This window comes from Kogia breviceps, chromosome 6 (assembly GCF_026419965.1).
Source record: "Kogia breviceps isolate mKogBre1 chromosome 6, mKogBre1 haplotype 1, whole genome shotgun sequence".
In the NCBI taxonomy this organism is placed as follows: Eukaryota; Metazoa; Chordata; class Mammalia; order Artiodactyla; family Physeteridae; genus Kogia; species Kogia breviceps.
Genome location: NC_081315.1, coordinates 117,580,739 through 117,599,885, shown reverse-complemented (window position 1 = coordinate 117,599,885; position 19,147 = coordinate 117,580,739). Strand labels below are relative to the sequence as shown.

Below are 19,147 nucleotides of genomic sequence, written 5' to 3'. Positions count from 1 at the left end.
CTTCGGTAAGGCAATGGATTTTTAGATATGACATCAAAGGCACAAGCAACAAAAGAAAGAAAATAGATGTACTGGACTTCATCAAATTAAAAACTTTTGTGTTCCAAAGATATCATTAAGAAAATAAAGAGATAACCCACAGAATGAGAGAATATATTTGCAAATCATATATCTAGCTAATAAAGGTTTAATATGCAAAATATTTACAGAACTCTTATGACTCAACAATAAAAAGACAAATAACCAAATTAAAATGAGTAAGGGATCTAAACAGACATTTCTCCAAAAAAGATAAACCAATGGCCAATAAGCACATGAAAAGATGCTCAACATCACTAGCTATTCTGGAAATAAAAATCAAAACCACAGCGAGATACCGTTTCACATCCACTAGGATGTCTGTAATTCAAAAGACAGATAACAGAAAGTTTTGGCAAGGATGTGGAGAAATGGAAGCCTCCACGAGATTGTAAAATGTTGTAGCCACGCTGAAAAACAGTCTGGCAGTTTCTCAAAAGGTGGCAAACAGTTATCACATGTCCTGGCAATTCCATTCAAGAGAAATGAACACATACACCCCCACAAACAGTTGTGCATGAACGTTCACAGAAGCATTATGCATAACAGCCCAAAAGTGGAAACAACCCAGATGTCCAACAACTTACAAACAGGTAAATAAAATGTGATATATATCCACACAATAGGATATTATTTAGCAATAAAGGAACACAGGACTGATACATGCCATAACACGGATAAAACTTGAAAACATTATGCTGAGAAAGAAGTCAGTCACAAAAACCAAATAGTGTATGACCTATTTATATGAAAGGTTCAAAACAGACAAATCTATAAAAACAAAAAGTAGATTAGTAGATTAGTGTGTGTACGTGCGCATGTGTGCATATAGGGGGACAAGAATAGAAAGTGACGGCTAAAACATGGAGTTTCTACTTTGAGGTGAAGAAAATGTTCTAGAATTCCACAGTGATGGTTGCAGAACTTTGTTTAAATGAGTGAATTTTATGATACGTGAATTATATCTCAATAAAGTTGTTATTATAAAAATACAACAGAGAACAAACGTATGGACACCAAGGGGGAAAGTGGCAGGGGGGTGGGGATGGCAGCGGGATGACCTGGGAGATTGGGATTGACATGTATACACTGATGTGTATAAAACTGATGACTAATAAGAACCTGCTGTATAAAAAAATAAATAAAATTCAAAAATTAAAAAAAAATACCATAGAAGCAAAAATAAACAAATGAGACCGAATCTAAATTAAATGCTTTTGCACAGCAAAGGAAAACACCAACAAAATGAAAAGACAATCTACAGAACGGGAGAAAAAAATTGGCGAACGATGAGACCGACACGAGGTTAAATATCCAAAATACACAAACAGCTCATATAACTCAGTATCAAAAAGAAATCAAACAACCCAATCGAAAAAAATGGGCAGAAGACCTAAATAGACATTTCACCAAAGAAGACATACAGATTATCAGCAGGCACATGAAAAGATGCTCAACATTACTAATTATTAGAGAAATGCAAATCAAAACCACAATGAGGTATCACCTCACACTGGTCAGAATGGCCATCAACAAAGAGTCTACAAATAAGAAATGCTGGGGAGGGTGTAGAGAAAAGAGAACCCTCATGCACTGTTGGTGGGAATGTAAATTGGTACAACCATTATGGAGAACAGTATGGGGGTTCCTTAAAAAAGTAAAAATAGAATTACCATATGACCCAGCAATCCCACTCTTGGGGGTATATATCCAGAAAAAATAAAAACTCTAATTTGAAAAGATACATGCACATCAATGTTCACAGCAGCACTATTTACAATAGCCAAGACATGGAAGTAACCCAAGTGCCTATCAACTGACAATTAGTTTAAGGACATGTAGAGTGTGTGTGTGTGTGTGTGTGTGTGTGTGTGTGTGTGTGTGTGTGTGTGTGTGTATGTGTATTTATATATATACACACATAATAGAATATTACTCAGCCATAAAAAAGAAGGAAATATCGCCATTTACAGCAACATGGATGGACCTAGAGAAAATTATACTTAGTGAAGTCAGACAGAGAAAAGACAAATACTATATGGTATCACTTATATGTGGAATCTAAAAAATAATACAAATGAATCTATATACAAAACAAAACAAAGCTTTTGCACAGCAAAGGAAAACATAAATAAGACAAAAAGACAACCCTCAGAATGGGAGAAAATATTTGCAAACAAATCAACGGACAAAATATATAAACAGCTCATGCAGCTCAGTATTAAAAAAACAAAAACAACCCAATCCAAAAATGGGCAGAAGACCTAAATAGACATTTCTCCAAAGAAGACATACAGATGGCCAAGAAGCACATGAAAAGCTGCTCAACATCACTAATTATTAGAGAAATGCAAATCAAAACTACAATGAGGTTATCACCTCACACCAGTTAGAATGGGCATCAGCAGAAAATCTACAAACAACAAATGCTGGAGAGGGTGTGGAGAAAAGGGAACCCTCTTGCACTGTTGGTGGGAATGTAAATTGATACAGTCACTATGGAGAACAGTATGGAGGTTCCTTAAGAAACTAAAAATAGAATTACCATATGATCCGGCAATCCCACTACTGGGCATATACACAGAGAAAACCATAATTCAAAAAGACGCATGCACCCCAATGTTCATTGCAGCACTATTTACAATAGCCAGGTCATGGAAGCAACCTAAATGCCTATCGACAGATGAATGGATAAAGAAGATGTGGCACATATATACAATGGAATATTACTCAGCCATAAAAAGGAACGGAATTGGATCATTTGTTGAGATGTGGATGGGTCTAGAGACCGTCATACAGAGTGAAGTAAGTCAGAAAGAGAAAAACAAATATCGTATATTAACGCGCATATGTGGAACCTAGAAAAATGGTACGGGTGAACCGGTTTGCAGGGCAGAAACTGAGACACAGATGTAGAGAACAAACGTATGGACACCAAGGGGGGGAAAGTTGGGGGGGTGGGGTGGGGGGATGAAGTGGGCGATTGGGATTGACATGAATACACTGATGTGTATAAAATTGCTGACTAATAAGAACCTGCTGTATAAAAAAATAAATAAAATTAAATTTAAAAATTAAAAAAAAAAAACATACTCACAAACATAGAAAACAAACTTATGGTTACTAAAGGGGCGAAGGGGGTGGGACAAATTAGGAGTATAGGATTAACAGGTACATAATACATAATACTACTTAATTATGCTGCTCAGCTTCTTCTTTCCATGTCAAATCAAATATTAATGCTTAAAAATATTGCCCATTTAGATAATAATGCTATAGTAACAAACTTTAAAGTATTAATTTGATAGAAATATTCTATTTTATTTATTAGATAATTTGAAACCTGCTAGTTTAAAATTCACTTTCAGGGCTTCCCTGGTGGCACAGTGATTAAGAATCCACTTACCAGTGCAGGGGACACGGGTTCGAGCCCTGGTCCAGGTAGATCCCACATGCCACAGAGCAATTAAACCCATGTGCCACAACTACTAAGCCTGTGCTCTAGAGCCCACGGGCCACAACTACTGAGCCCGGCGCCACAACTACTGAAGCCCGCGCACCGCAACAAAGAGTAGCCCCCGCTTGCCGCAACTAGAGAAAAGTCTGCACGCAGCAACAAAGACCCAATGCAGCCAAAAGTAAAAATAAATAAACAAACTTATAAAAAAATAAAATAAAATTCACTTTCAGGGACTTCCCTGGTAGTCCAGTGGTTAAGAATCCACCTTCCAATGCAGGGGACACGGGTTCAATCCCTGGTCGGGGAACTAAGATTCCCACATGCTGTGGGGAAACTAAGCCCACGCGCTCTAAAGCCCGCGCACCACAACTGGAGAGCCTGCACGCCTCGACTAGAGAGAAGCCTGAGCGCAGCAACGAAGAGCCTGCACGCTGCAACAAAAGATACCACATGCCGCAACTAAGACCCAATGCAGCTGAATAAATAAATTAATTAAAAAAAATTTTTTAAATTCACTTTGGAAGAAAAGATCAAATGCAAATCTCTATTTTGAACTTGTTAAAATATCAAAGCAACAATAAAAGTTATAAATCCAGATGAACCACTAAACTAAAAAGACTCAAACTTTGCTAAAACTTATTGTTCAGATTAATTCTAATTAGGTTATGCCATTACTGCCAACACAAATCAAAAATGATATTTTTTAAAAAGGTACATTATGAAACATGTCAATATTCTAAACATGCTTAAAAACACCTTCACTAGTTCCCCTACCATTTTATAGAATGTATAAATGCTTTTATACTGCCATAAAAAAACTTCAAAATTTGTCTTCCACTTTCCTTGTCACCACCATCTCCCACCTGTTCCTGTACCATCTTCCCTCTTTTACCTTATGACACAGTCACACCCAACTTCTTACTCTTCATCCCAATACACTATTTTTTGTGTTATGTACCATACATATTGGTCTGTTAGCCTAGATTTTCTTTTTCCACATGGCAAATTCCTACTCATCCTTCAAATTTCAAACCCTTCCTAAAACCTTTCTGACATGCCAACGGAAATCATTTCTTCTCCTATATAGGGACATTTTCTTAACCCCGAATTACTGTACTTTTCAAGCTGTACTGTAATCACATATGATATCTGCTTCCCTGTCATATTATTAGTATATAGAGGCAGCTATGCTACTGTATTGATATTTGGAACCATGATACCAAGCAAAATACTGCTTTCTAAATACGAGCTAGTTTTAGTCGAATGAGAAGCTTTGGTACTTGTCACCACTCTTAAAACCTCTGATAGGTCCAGTTTGCCTTAGTCACTTCACGCTACAATTAGTTGATAACAAATATTCTGAGATCAAAAGGAGGGTGAATATGAATGTAATACTTGGGAAACATTTTCCCTCATTCTTTTACTGGCTCTGTGTCACAGGTTGAGAGAAGAAAAGGGGAAGTCAGAAAAGAGGGGGAGCTGAATCTGAGGAAGTAAGGAGTAAGGTCCAATGAATAGCTCAGAATCTGTGAAGTTGGGGGAGAAAGACCAGAAGGCACTGAAGCCTTCTAAAAAAAACTTAAGCCATTCTCTCTCCATGGGTCAACAAAGTCTAATATACTTACTTACTAGTATTGTTCAACTTGAAATTAACCAGGTAATTTGAGATTTCATCTCCTCATAACTCGTATAAAACATGGAAAAACTGTAAGTCAAATTCCATCTCTACTACTTACTTACCAGTTGAGAGAAAATGGACGAGACTCCTAACATTTCTGAGCCATTCCTTATTTGTAAAAACAGATGTTATTAACACCTACTCCACAGGCCTAATGTTAAGATTAAACAGCTATAACAGATATAAATTAAACAGATACTAGCCAGCGACTCAGGAAACGTCCTTTTTTTCTCTTCCCTCTTCTTATGCTAAAACAGTGCTACAAAAGAGGGGAAAAGAACGACCAAGACAAGAATCTCCTGAGGGATAAGCCCAATCGTTTGTTCTCAGACTTCAACCAAACTTTCCTTAATATTTATCACTGAGAACCAAGTTAGTTTTGATTTGTAAAAATGGTTCTCTTCTTTCGGTAATACTCTGCTAATATTCTCCCCCCCTCTCCAATCTTCCTTCTACCTTAGTCTAAGAACTCTTATTTCTCACTGGCTTATTCCAAAAGCTTCAAGCTCTCATCAATTTCTTCTGTAAATGCAAAATCAATTTGCATTTCCAAAATGCAAGTTTGGTTATGTTATTTTCCCATGCAAACTCCTTCAGTGACCTCTCACTACCTTCAAGATAAAATCCAAACTCCTTACTAGGAAACGCAAGGTTCTTAAAGATCTTACCCAGCCATCCTACTCACCCTCATTCAATCCTTCTTGCCACTGCTCTCTGCAAACCATAGGTCCCAAACTCACTAAAGTTCCCCAAAGGTGCTACCTTCTCTCACGTGTCCTGCTTTGTTTCAAAAAGTGTCTCTGCCTCTCCCCAGATCCCTCACTTGCCCAATTCCAAGTTCTATCAGATTCAGTTTAGGTTCCCCTGCCCACCCCCAGGGGAATCCTCCCTGTCATCCCACCCTACAGCTGGTTCCAAATTCTCCTGGGTATTCCTATAAAACACTATGATTAACACAGGACTTACTAACATTTTGTTCTATATTCCAAATCAGACTGTGAGCTTCTTGGGTTTTTAATCAAGCTCACAAATAGGGCATTATTAATCTGTTTATAAATTGGTTGTTCAGAACTCAGAACACACTTTTTCAAAGAAATAATGAAATAACTCGTATTTATTATCCCAAGTTGTTTCATAAGCACTCTTAAAAAACCCATATTCCATATTATTGATTAAACACTATACATTTATGACGGGCTGGAAAAAATAAAGCATTTGCAAATGTTTAGTATTTCAGTTAATTAGTTTTAGGGCTAGCCTAGACATCCAATCACCATCCAATCACTATTTCTATTTGAAAGTGCCTTCTGAATTCTAACTCTGGACACTGGTACCAAATCTCCTTCTGCTATAGCCCTGATACTCTGCCCTCTTCCACTTTACAGAGAGTTGGAGTTTCCAGCTCTAGTAATTATATATACAGGATGTTTGCAAGCTAGATGTTCAGGTAACAGGTATCATCTGCAAACACATGACCACATTTTCTTTTCAATGTATATGAATACTGAAAACCCTGAAACTAATACTGTTCTTAATGGCATGGATATCTTTTTATATCCTTCACAGACCTAGGACACGTATTCAATTTCTAAAATTTAAAAAATATACTAAATATGTATTGAATTTAGTTGAAAGATATTTATTTGTTAAAATAATCCATAGTACATCAGTTAAAGAGAAAGATTTGAACCCTTTTAGGGATTTTCTTTGGTGGGGGATAGGGGAGTGGTGGAAGAAAAGGGAAGATGTTGACCAAAGAGTACAATCTTCCAGCTATACATGTTCTAGGGATCTGGGGATCTAATGTATAGCATAATGATTATAGTTAACAATACCATATTACATACTTGAATTTTTTTTTAAAAAGAAGAATTTTCTGTGGAAGTTAGAGATAAGGCCAACACTGTGCTGTTATCTACAGGAGTTGACTTAATTTGTTCTGTATCAAAACACAACATTACCTTTTGAAATATCCAAGCAAACCATAAACATATCATTATCTTTGACATAATACCTGGCACTGAATAATTACTATTAGCCTGTGTGAAAGTCAAATAAAAACTGACTAGCACCTTAAAACTCATTATGAAAAAATCATAAGTTTTTTCCTAACATCATTTACAAAATATAGCATCAAGCTGTCACATTACTAGAGCCATGGGAGAGAGCTTCCTGTTGTCCTCTGGCCTCTTCCTAACCTGAAAACTCCCTAGAGGAAAGGCACTGGAAGTATGGATAGGAGGTGACAGAACGTTCACTGACAGGGTCTCCCAGGGACTAGGGCTGATACTGATCTTTGGTTTTTTACTCTCCCCTTTCACTTTATTTCACTGCTTACTACTCCCTTTCACTCCCATTTTCAAGTTAGTATTCCTTACTAGTATAGGTATGACAGTACTTGTCTTCAGTACTGAATCTAAAACTAATAAAAGCTCCACTCTAGCACTAACAACTGAAGGAGTGAATACCTGTGACTGAATAAACCTAGTGAGGAATTTAAGATATAAACCATTATGGGAACCTGATAGCTTGCTATCTGCTCAAGCTTCCTTTAAGTTTATTCTCCAACAATTCTGAACTTTTAGAAGCTGCCAACAAAACATAAGACTGTCTCTAGTACAAAATCCTATTTTAGTTTCCAAGTGTGCATTTAATGAGGAAACCTTAAAAAGGAAGCCTATCTGTAGCATGTAATTTAAAAAATATAATTAGATGGTTTAATGTAAAATCAGAACTGAAATCAAAATTTTCTTTTAAAACTGAAAGTTTTAAGTAAATATCCGTGTACTTGACTCCTGGATAGACCTGCTGTCAAGGAAACCCTAAGCTTTAATAAATGAAAAGCTAAAATAAGAGGATAGTTACTTTAAATATAACTATAAAGAAGATTATTACTGATTTCCAAACCTGCTTGCTAGTTGATATTTCATTACTGCTTAATAAATTTTTCCAAAATTGGAGAATAATCCACATAAACTAAATACACAAAAATCTCATGATTATAGGGAATGAATACCACTGAAATGCTTAAAAAATAGAGCACTCCAAAATCTCTACTTGACAGATACACTTATATGTAATCTCCACACCAATTTGAGGCATTCTTTTACCTTTTTACATACGAAAAAAATACTGTAATTGAGCAGAATTAAAAAATAAAATAAAATTCATTTTAAAGCTAGATTTTACTTCCCCTCACTTAGAATGTCCCTTTAATTGGCAATCAACAAAAATAGGACTTTTTTTTTTTTTTTACAAACCATGAAGAGATAACACCAGGATCCTAGTAAAAATGTCCATAGTCCAGTCATTATTTTGCTGCATAATAAAAAAGGCAAAGGAGGAAGACAACACATAAGAAATGCCAAGGTGACCACCGCCATGTGCCCTTTAGTTCCCACCTATTCCAGGGCTTTGTGTTCTCACTAGGAGATAAAGACTATCCTCGTCATACCTCTCTGCAGACAGACCTCGGTTTGAATCTCCGCTCTGCTACTTAGGAGTTGTGTGACCAGAGGCAAATGTTACTGTACATGTTCAGATCATAGTCAACTCATCTGCAAAATGGAGCCAATTATCTCTGCCTTGCAGGATTGCTGAGAAGAACAAATTGAGATTAAAACATGTTCTCAATGTTAGTAATGACACCTAATTTTTTTTGAGAGATTTTACCATTTGCCAGACACTGTTCTAAGCTCGTTACAAAGAATACCTTCAATCCTCAAAGTGACCATGTGTAATTGTTACTCTTATTATTCCTCATTTACAGATGAGTAAACTGAGACTCAGTGAGTTTAAGAAACTTGTCTAAGGTCACAAAGCTAGTAAGTGACAAAGTCAGGATTTGAATTTAGAAGAAAAGACACAAAACCCCACAGCTTTTAGCTCTTTAGCGCTGCATCTGGCACACAGTAAGTACTCAAAAATGTTAGGTAATATTAAAATCTAAATGCTGTGAGTTAAGAATTTAGGGATTTTTAATCTGTAATATATTCAAGAAAAAAAGTAGTTAAATAAGATAAGGTGATAGGAGAAAAGCCATAAATGCTAAATCTTTTTGATTTTCCAATTTTTTTTCTGTCTAAGGAAAAGGGGTTTTCAACCACTGCACCTAATTGTAAGCAGAACAAAAACAGGGGTAATTTAGGCTGACAAATAACATTACGCAAAATAACACATTTTTGAAATGTGTAAAATAAGGATCATGAGATTAAAAAGTGAGACAAGTAGGATCTGAATAATATATACATTAAATAATAATAATAATTCAGGGCCTGGGAGCAATGACCCATCATTAGCAATGACCATACATTACAATCACATCTTGGTGTCTAAAACACCCTTCTCTACTATAGGCACCAGGACTAAAGGAAATGGTTTGTCCCAGGCTTGCAGCAACCCAAATACAAGATGAGCTAGGAATATCTTATCGAGGACTTAAGGTACTTAAAATAAGTGCTTAAAGATTCATGGGAACATTTAAAAAAGACAGTTTGAAGGAGCTGCTACTGGCCAGGACAAGTTGCTATCAAAATAATTAATGACAGTTATGGATTAGTACCCACTGAATAAAATAAGAACCCATGAGTCAATATGAACCCAAAGAAATCAACAAGGGAGAAGAGAAAGATCTTCTTCACAATGAAACCTCAACTCATAAATATAGAAGGAATGTTGGAACTAGAGAATCATCAATGAATGTTAAAACTAATGAGTGATGGTTTAAAAAAAAAGAACAGGAAATTTACGTAGTATCATAGAATTTCCCCACAAATTACTTATTAATTTCAATGGATAAAAGAAGTACGTTTACAGTTGAGAAACCTGGCAGACACCATCTTAATCAAGTGATCAAAGTTAACATCATCAATCTGGGGACAAATCAACATGTGCCTCAGACACAATGTACTGAGAATACAACGTTACTTCAGTGGTAATCTTGCCCAAAAATGCATGATTTGAATCTAATCACAAGTACACACCAGATAACCCCAAACTGAGGGGCATTCTACAAAATAACTGACCTCTTATTCAAAAATGTCAAAGTCAAGAAAGAGAAAGAAAGGTTAAGGGACTGTTATAGGTTGAAGGAATCTAAACAGAAAAGACGATTAAATTCAGTGCATGGCCCTGGGCCATGGAAACAGCTATAAAAGATCTTTACTGAGACAACTGTTGAGATTTGACTATGGACTGTGTAACAGATATTATTGCAACAGTGTTCAACTTCTTGACAACTGTATTGTGTTTATGTTATGTAAGGCATTGTCCTTACAGTCAGGAAATACATACAGGAGTATTTAGAGGTAAAGGTTTATGATATCTCCACCTTCAAATCACGTAGGAAAAAATGTTTATAGAGAGAAGCAAATGCGGCAAAAATGGTAAAGTGTATACGGTAGTTTCTTTTACTCTTCTGTAGGACTGAAATTATATACAATAAAAAATTACCCCAGATTCAGAAAGATAAATGGGTATGTAGATTTTTAAGGTAAGAAAAATTACTCTCCATTTGGAACCCTCTATTTTCAACCCACCACCTCAAATCATGCATAAGGATTTGGATATTTAAAAAATGCAAAGGAAATGGAAACGTTTAGTTAAGCGGGTTGTTTACAGAGCAAATCCTTCCACTCAATTATACAGATAACAGAAAGAGAATCGTGGTCATGTATAATAACCTGAAAGATCATCACTTATTGGTTCAGTCAAACTATTAGAATTAATGGATGAACTGAATAGCTTAATACTCAACAGTTATACTTATCAAAGGCAGAAAAAGATATTAAACAGCCTGCAACACATAATCACATGCACAGTTTCTTCACCTAGCATGATGTGAACTACTACTTCATGAAGTAGGAAAATAAAAATTTGGGGTCTTCTAAATATATGACAGGAAAGGCCACAAGGACGTCAGAGGAACAATGTCCTATTTCTCTTTCACTTTTATAAAGTCCACATGATTCATTTTGATTAGACTGAAGTAGCATGCAAAGCAGAAAATAAAACATTCCTAAAAGGAATCCTAAAAGGGTGCTACAGCAATCATCAGCCAAAAGCTTCAGTCAGGACTCATTCTTTTGCATGTGGCATGAGAGAAAATGCACTTCGGAAAGAAGAAAGCACACTATCATCATGAAAAATGCATTGTTACTTACAAGATGGTAGAGATGTCCAAAGGAGAAAACACAAAACAAATAAACACGCAAAACACCTCATTTCGAGTGACCCAACCTTCTATAACTGAAACCAAGCTATTGAGCTAAATCTGCAAAGACACATTTTTTAAGGACTAGTAAGACTGTGGACATAAAAAGAAAACTCGAGTAGGAAAAGATCAAGAACTGGTGTAAAGCTAAAGCAGACCTGCTTCCTCATCCTCCTCCTCCTCTTCCTCATCATCGGAAGTGGATGACAAGGGAGTTGGTGCGGAGCTAGCTTGATTATTAACATATTCACCATACTGCATGCCTGTAAAGTGGAAAGCACAAACACAAGAGTCAAACCAACAGGAAAGATGAGAAATAAAATTCTGACATTGCATTAAAAGTGAGAAAGAACTCTGACATTCCGAAGAACATCCCAGCATGCATATTAATATCAGCTAATTTATTATCAAAACTGAAACAAACCATTAGAAAATCTCTGAGAAGCAGTTTAGTAAAAGCAGCTTTAATATGAACTAATTGGTTTAAGTGTAAAAAAAAAAAAAAAAAAAGTACCATGTCTGACACTGTTAATATTTAGGAAACTGCACTGATATTCTCTGAACATTTCACTGAGCTCTATACGTTTACCTTATTTGAGCTTGGGGCCCTTGTGGTATACTTCCTTTGGGACTGTGTATTTTTGGTGAGCAGTGATCATTTCTACTGAAACGAATTTATACAGCACACAACACACGTACAGATACTGGGTACCCTCCTTCTGCTAATGCCACCCTGCTGGTAACTTAGTTCTCATAACGGAAAAAGAATGACAGTTAAAGAAAAGAACTGTATTGAGCATAGTTCTCTGCTCAGAGTAGACGCTCAAAAAAAAAAAAAAAAAAAAAAAGTCTTATTAACTGTGGCCCTACAAGTGAGACAATTACAGAAACGTAAATTTTCTGAGATGGCCAGTCCTCTCAGCATCAGACTAATGCCTACATGTGAGTCTAAAGTAGGTGAATGAGACTAGTCCTCAGTGTGAGATACAGCAAGAGAAAGCAGAGTCTGTGGAAAAGGCACAACAACTGGTAACTGTATAGTACTTTCCTTTAAAAAAAAAGGTTGATGGCATATTTTTATTATTTGATTAATCTAGCAAAATCAAGACAAAAAAATTAACAACCACAAAATTTCTAAGGGGGAAAATTTTAAAAACTTAATTAAAAATGCAAACGCTTCATAAATAAGAATAAACATCCTTACAAAGAAAAATCTTATAGCTCAATTTGAAAAAACAGTAACATAGTGTGGATTTTCAAGAACATTTCACAATATTGGAAGCACAATGAAGCCCTGCCTCACTGAAAAAATCATGTGGTAGACCTCTGATGCTCTCTTCATTGTTTTTTTCAGATGACCTTTTAAATTAGCATGGAGAAACATAACTCATGCCTATAGTAAGAAAAAAGCTATTAAAGAGTAAAATCTGAACTTAGAAGAGAGCAAAGGTTAAACTGTATATGAATGAAGCTTTGATCCTCATGACTAAAGAAGTCATGGAAAAATCTGCTAGCTTTGCTGAAACATGTTTTAAATACAGATAAAATGGCAGTTATCACAAATTCATCTGAGAAAGTAAAAATCAATGTAAAATAAGTTCAGGCAACACAAAAAATAAACTTGATACCTTGAAAGACCAAATTCAGAGTGGCATGTTCCTCTAATAAAGGCCTAGTTAAAATGAAAATTTGACTAATATTAGACCTTAGGTTAAATATACTAAGAAGTTTATAACAGACATAAGTTAACAGTAAAAAGATTTTATAGAAAAGAAATTCTCCAATTTAAGAACTTCTTTAAAAACTAAGTACTTTCCCAAAATGCCAATTAGCATTGCGCTTTAAAAAGTATGCATGTATGTATGTATATAACAAGCAGAAATAAGAGAAAGAAGAAAAAAAAGAAATTACATTTACTGTGCTAAGCTAAGAGAGGCCAAAAAGCAGGAATAAAATCCATTCTTTTCATGACTGAATCATTCTGTAGACTGCTGACTCTAACTAATCAAAGAAGCCAAAGCAGAGGGCAAACCTATATGTATTATAAGACAAATATTTTCCTCTCTTTTTCCAGATTTACTGAATAAAAATAGATATCACATATTATTGGAAAAATATCCAGTGCTTAATTGGAAGCAAATGAGATGGCTACCCAATGATTAAAGAAAAATCTATAGAGCAACTACTAAATGCACTGGAACAAACCTAAAAATAAAAACCGAGTAATATCATTGATTACAATATCATTTTAGATTATACAATGGTTGCCAACATACTGTAGTAACAGAATGTCACACAACATACTTAATTTTACTGTCCTATAAAAAAGATGCAGTCCTTTTTGAGAAGTGCCAGAGATGAAAGTATCAAGATTTAAACTCTTCCCAACTGCGACTCAATACTTAAGGCTCAGAATTTAGCCTTCCTTTGCTCGTTTAAGTAAACTTTGTTAAAAGCTTGGGAATATTAACGGCAGAAGAATATGATATTTTAGTTAATCCACAGACGAACAGTAAGAGCTCCAGAATAACAATCAATTCATTTCATACACACACACACACACACACACACACACACACACACACACACACACACACACACACACACACACATCCCGTTGTGGCCTCTCCCGTTGCGGAGCACAGGCTCCAGACGCGCAGGCGCAGCGGTCATGGCTCACGGGCCCAGCCGCGGACGTAGGATCTTCCCGGACCAGGGCACGAACCCGTGTCCCCTGCATCGGCAGGCGCAGGCGGACTCTCAACCACTGTGCCACCAGGGAAGCCCAATTCATATTTAAATGCCCTGCTCTAGGTTGTATACAGCACACTTTGAAATGTCCTGGGGTACCTCCCACCCCTGCCATCACCACCAAACAAGGAAGGAATGCCACACCCCCAATTCATTCTGTCTTAAGCAGAGCTTCCAAGGTATGAATCTAGAAAACCAAGAGGCGGGATGCTATTTCACAGACTGAATGACATGATGAAGAGCCTGTTACTGATAGGGCCCCAATATTTTTAAAAAGACATTTTGTTTAAACTACCTATCATTAAAGTACCTTCAGGCCAAATTCTCCAGGAGAGTTGGAGTTGCTTAATAAAAGGCATCTTTACTGTTCCCTAGATACAGTTACACTGGGAATAAATAAAACTAGTCTTAAGAGAAAACAAATCCCTTGTGGAGGTTAGCTTTTTTAAATTCAAGAGTTCAGACTTTTGAGCAACTCTTACCTTTCCTAATCTGGTATTCTAACTAGGTACACACACTAGAAGACTTTGCAAGAGTTCCCACGAAAGATGGGTTTTAAGGGAATCACTCTCCACAGTACTCTCTTTCCTACATGTTATCCACCTAAGAAAGTACCTGTGTTAAGAACAGACTTTCTCTCACTTTACAAAGGAAACACATTACCTTAACTTATCCTAAATCTTACTAGGAAAGCTTCCTCCTTCTTTAAATGATTTATCAAGGCACTCTAAATCTACAGACTATCTTTTACCTTTGCCATACATGCTGCAGTTAAAAATGAAACGTTAGAAATAGGGTTGGCTTTATTAATTCAGAAATAGTGAAAAGTAGGGTGGTGGCAGTGATGATAAATTTATTTAATGATTCTGCATGTGTGAAGGCCCCAACCACTACTGCCAAAGAATCCATTGCTTTTGAAAGAGTCACATGAGAACAAAGCAAAAACAGTAAGAAATACTGAAAAGACAAGCAGCAGGACATTATGGATAACGATGGGGTCTCTGGGTTCAATTCCAGGTAATACCACTTACTAGCTGTGTGTCCTTGGGCAAAATTACTAACCTCTCTGTTCTTCATTTATATCATCTGTAAGGTAGGGTAATAACTACCTCAAACAGCTGCTGGGAGGATTAAATGAATTAATATATTTTAAATCTTATTAGAATGGTGCCTGAAATACAGTAAATACTATACAAGTATTTACTACTATTACTACTGAACTTTAAAAACATGTTTTTGTATATATTTAATTAAAAACAATTATTTTCAACTATTCTTAATACTTATCCCTAGGGCAAGTCATTAGTTAGAAAAAGAACCTTCTACCAACCTGAATAATACTCTTAGTAATGTTAGTTCTTTTAAAAATAAGTAGAACATTTTCTAGGACTACCAGTCTTTTTCAAGAGACACTGGATAAAACTCATAGGTAAAAATTCTACATGTTTCTTTCAGAAGCTATGAGATGTTCAATAAAGTACTTTACAACCTATTTTATCATAAAATATTTATAATGGTTATAATCATTTCATATCCCCTTATACTTTATACAGTACTTAATGCTTTCTACCTCCTTTTAACCAAAAAAAGCAAAAAACAAAAATTTACTAGCAGGTAAACCTATTAGTACTTAGTAGTATATATATATATATATATATATATATATATATATATATATGTGTGTGTGTGTGTGTGTGTGTGTGTAATAAAATACATGAAAACATTTTTATCATGATGTATGATGAAATTAAGTTATTTCTAATTTTTATGCTTGATTCCTATTTAAATACTAAAAAAGCCAAATAACAGAGTTTGATACACACTATGCATATATTTACCACAGAAAAACAATGCTTTTTAATATAATCCTTGCTTCACAAATAGCCTAATATTAGGTACATATTACAATGCTTTATTTCAAATTTGGCAATGAGAAACAGCATATTGACTCACTGCCTAGTTTTTATAAACTATAGTATAAAAAAGAATAATCTTTGACATTTAAATTTGATTGCTCTTAGTAATTTGGCTTAGGAGATGTAGGATGCAATTTATTTCTCAGCAGAGTTTTATGATACCCCTTGAAACTTCAGGAACACATTTCTTTGAATTAAAAAATTAAATCAGGCTTTTTGACAAAGAATAAAATTTGTGTCACTGGTTTGAAAATGAGGACTGCCTTTGCCAATTAGGTTATATGGAGATGCCATCTGTGAGATAAATGACTTACAGCACAGCTTGAAGTTTTTGATAAAAATACATTAAAGTATGTGATATTATACTGGCAATGATATAATAAAATTCATAATATTTTGAATAATTGCTAACTCAGTAAAACAATCACTGGGTTTGGAAGCAGAAGATCTGCACTGGGTCTTGGTATCCCTTTTGGGAACTTCTATGTCTTTGGGCAAAACACCTAACCTCTCTAAACCTCAGTTTCCTCATCTATAAAATAAAGGTGAAATATGATATGTCTGTTTCACATGATGATCAAGTGAGATAATAAAACTTAAAGGTATTTTAAAATTGTAAACTGCTACATGAAATAATAATGCTACCAACTATCTACAATCTGGAAAATAAAATTCAACCAACAACAATAAAAATTTCTCACATGTAACTCAGAAGGTTAAAAAACTTTATAGAACAATATTGCTTTAATAAAACCCTTCCAATACCATTCCTATCTACTTTACATGAACAAAGTTTCTCAGTAATTATATATATGCAAATAAAAACTATGAATGAAATTTTTCTAAAGTTTATCTTATTCTAATAATGAATCATATGCAATTCAGGTACAGAAAGCTATGGTGGGACAGAGGGAAAACCATTTATCTCAATGAAAGATGTATTTCCAATAAAAATGTACTTTCCATTAAAAAATATACCAAAATTCACGATGTTTATGTTGTTTTGACCCACTAGATACTGACAATAATTGTATTGATAGAATAATCCAGAAGAAAAAATGTTAATGTTTAGACACTTATGGTTATAGACAATATTTTAAAATTTCAATTATATATGTTATTGTAGCAGAAAAGCATGATAGAGTGATAAAAGAGTTTCTAGCTTAAGAATATATTATATTATTACTACATTCAAGGGAAACATTCAAGGGATGTTAAGAAGAAAAAGGAAAAATGTAAACTTTCTAAATGTTAAAGAAGGGCTAATTTCACTTTCTTTTTTTTAAAATCTTTTGGCCTCACTGCACGGCATGTGGGATCTTAACTCCCTGACCAGGGAACAAACCTGCAGCCCCTGCACTGGAAGTGCAGAATCTTAACCAATGGACCGCCAGGGAAGTCCCTTCACTATCTTTTAAAGGATGACAGGCTTCATTCCAGTGGATACACAGAAAAACATAACATCTTTTTTTTAAAAGTCAACATACGCAGTATTTTAAAATTATATAACTGCAAGTATTTAAACTTTTGGTGAAAAATTTTAGATGTCAATCTAAAAATGTTCAAGTAGTTACAGTTTTTTCAAAAGATTTTTTAGGAGATATGCAAGCAAAAATTTGAAGCCTCTCCTGTAAAAACCAGTAAAAAATGCTGAGAGAATAGCTCAGAAAGGGTGTCTTTGAAGCTGGGAATGTCAACTGAAAAAAAAAAAGCACAACCTATTAGTTGAGAACTAAGTTATTTGGTGGACTTTCCGAGGACTTCAAGCTAGGAAGACAGCCTCTCAGACAGCTCTGAGGAATGGCTCCGAAGAGGTAAGGGAGGAGCTGGGACATACAGAGGTTTTTGCAACAACGACCAGGGAGTCAGAACATCAAAAGATGACCATTAATTAAAGAAAACCAGGTATCTCAAGTCAGTGAACTTAGCACTCTTCTGTGTATGGGAAGATGCAAGAGCCTGGGCTGGCTGAAATTATTCCTTTCATAGGTACCATAGCTCTGTAGGGCGGTGTCCTGTTCTTTCCTATCCTGAGTCCCCTCGGGTACACTGCTGCGGGGTTGGCTGCAGTGGCTCAGGGCTCCGCAGTTTGTCTCCATCCTGAGTTCCCTCGGGGCTCACCGCTGGAGGCACCTTTGTAGTGGCTTGGTGGCTCAACATTCTTTGCTTTACGGCAGGCAACACTCTTCATTCACAGGAGAAAAAGACTAACCTCTTTTAAGTGTCAATACTTTCGTAGTCTTATAGCCGTACCCTGCACACAAGGGGCGTCAGTCCTGTAAACTACAGTTTGCACAATGTACATGGGGCCATAACTCATACACATCTCTGTGTGTATCCAGATCTACCCAAAAGCAATGAGACCACTAAGTGACCAATCTCCTACTTCAGAAAACGGAACAATAAAAGCTCCAATTCAAAGGTCTCTGGCATTATCTTTCCTGTTACTATTCAAGGAGTTTACCTTAGGTAAATCAAGAGTTTAACAGCCAACAAAAACAATAATTCAGCCACATTTATAGAAAGAGCACAAAATAGAAAGGTTTGAGTTGAAAATCTTTCACTCTGGGGACTTCCCCGGCGGTCCAGCGGTTAAGATGCTGTGCTTCCACTGCAGGGGGCACGTGTTCAATCCCTGGTCAGGGAACTAAGATCCCACATGCTGTGTGGTGTGGCCAAAAAAAGAAAGAAAAAAAGAAAAAATCTTTCACTCTGCTATTTACTAATTTATAATCTTGGGCAAGTTACCTAATCTTTGTGAATGTCACTTTTCTCACCTGTAAAACCAGGATAATGTCTACCTAGTAGAATTGGTAAGGGGATTAAATGAGATAATAAATATGAAGTATCTGGCACATTGTAACTGCTCGATAAACGATAGTTCCTTCTCTTTTCAAATCTATCTTATTAGTAAGAAAAAGGAAACATAATAATTATAATTATTTAGTGGGAAAGTGGTTTACAAAATGATACAGTAAGATGATAGGATGGTATTTAAACTAAAATGGTCAAAAGAAAAATATAACAGGAAAAAATAAATTAGCGGGGGCAAT

At 35.6% G+C, this 19,147-nt stretch overlaps 1 protein-coding gene across 4 annotated transcripts in view; it reads right to left on the bottom strand.

The window, feature by feature from the left end:
- The window catches only part of SEC24B (SEC24 homolog B, COPII coat complex component), a 94,927-nt gene that overhangs the window by 40,735 nt on the left and 35,045 nt on the right, over positions 1-19,147 (bottom strand). For 2 of the 4 annotated variants that reach the window (XM_059067693.2, XM_059067694.2), the window contains exon 4: positions 11,586-11,690. The exons of the other annotated variants lie outside the window; for them this stretch is intronic. In XM_059067693.2, the coding sequence (XP_058923676.1) occupies positions 11,586-11,690 (105 nt within the window). The remainder of the gene's footprint in view (positions 1-11,585; positions 11,691-19,147) is intronic. 4 annotated transcript variants of the gene reach the window in all.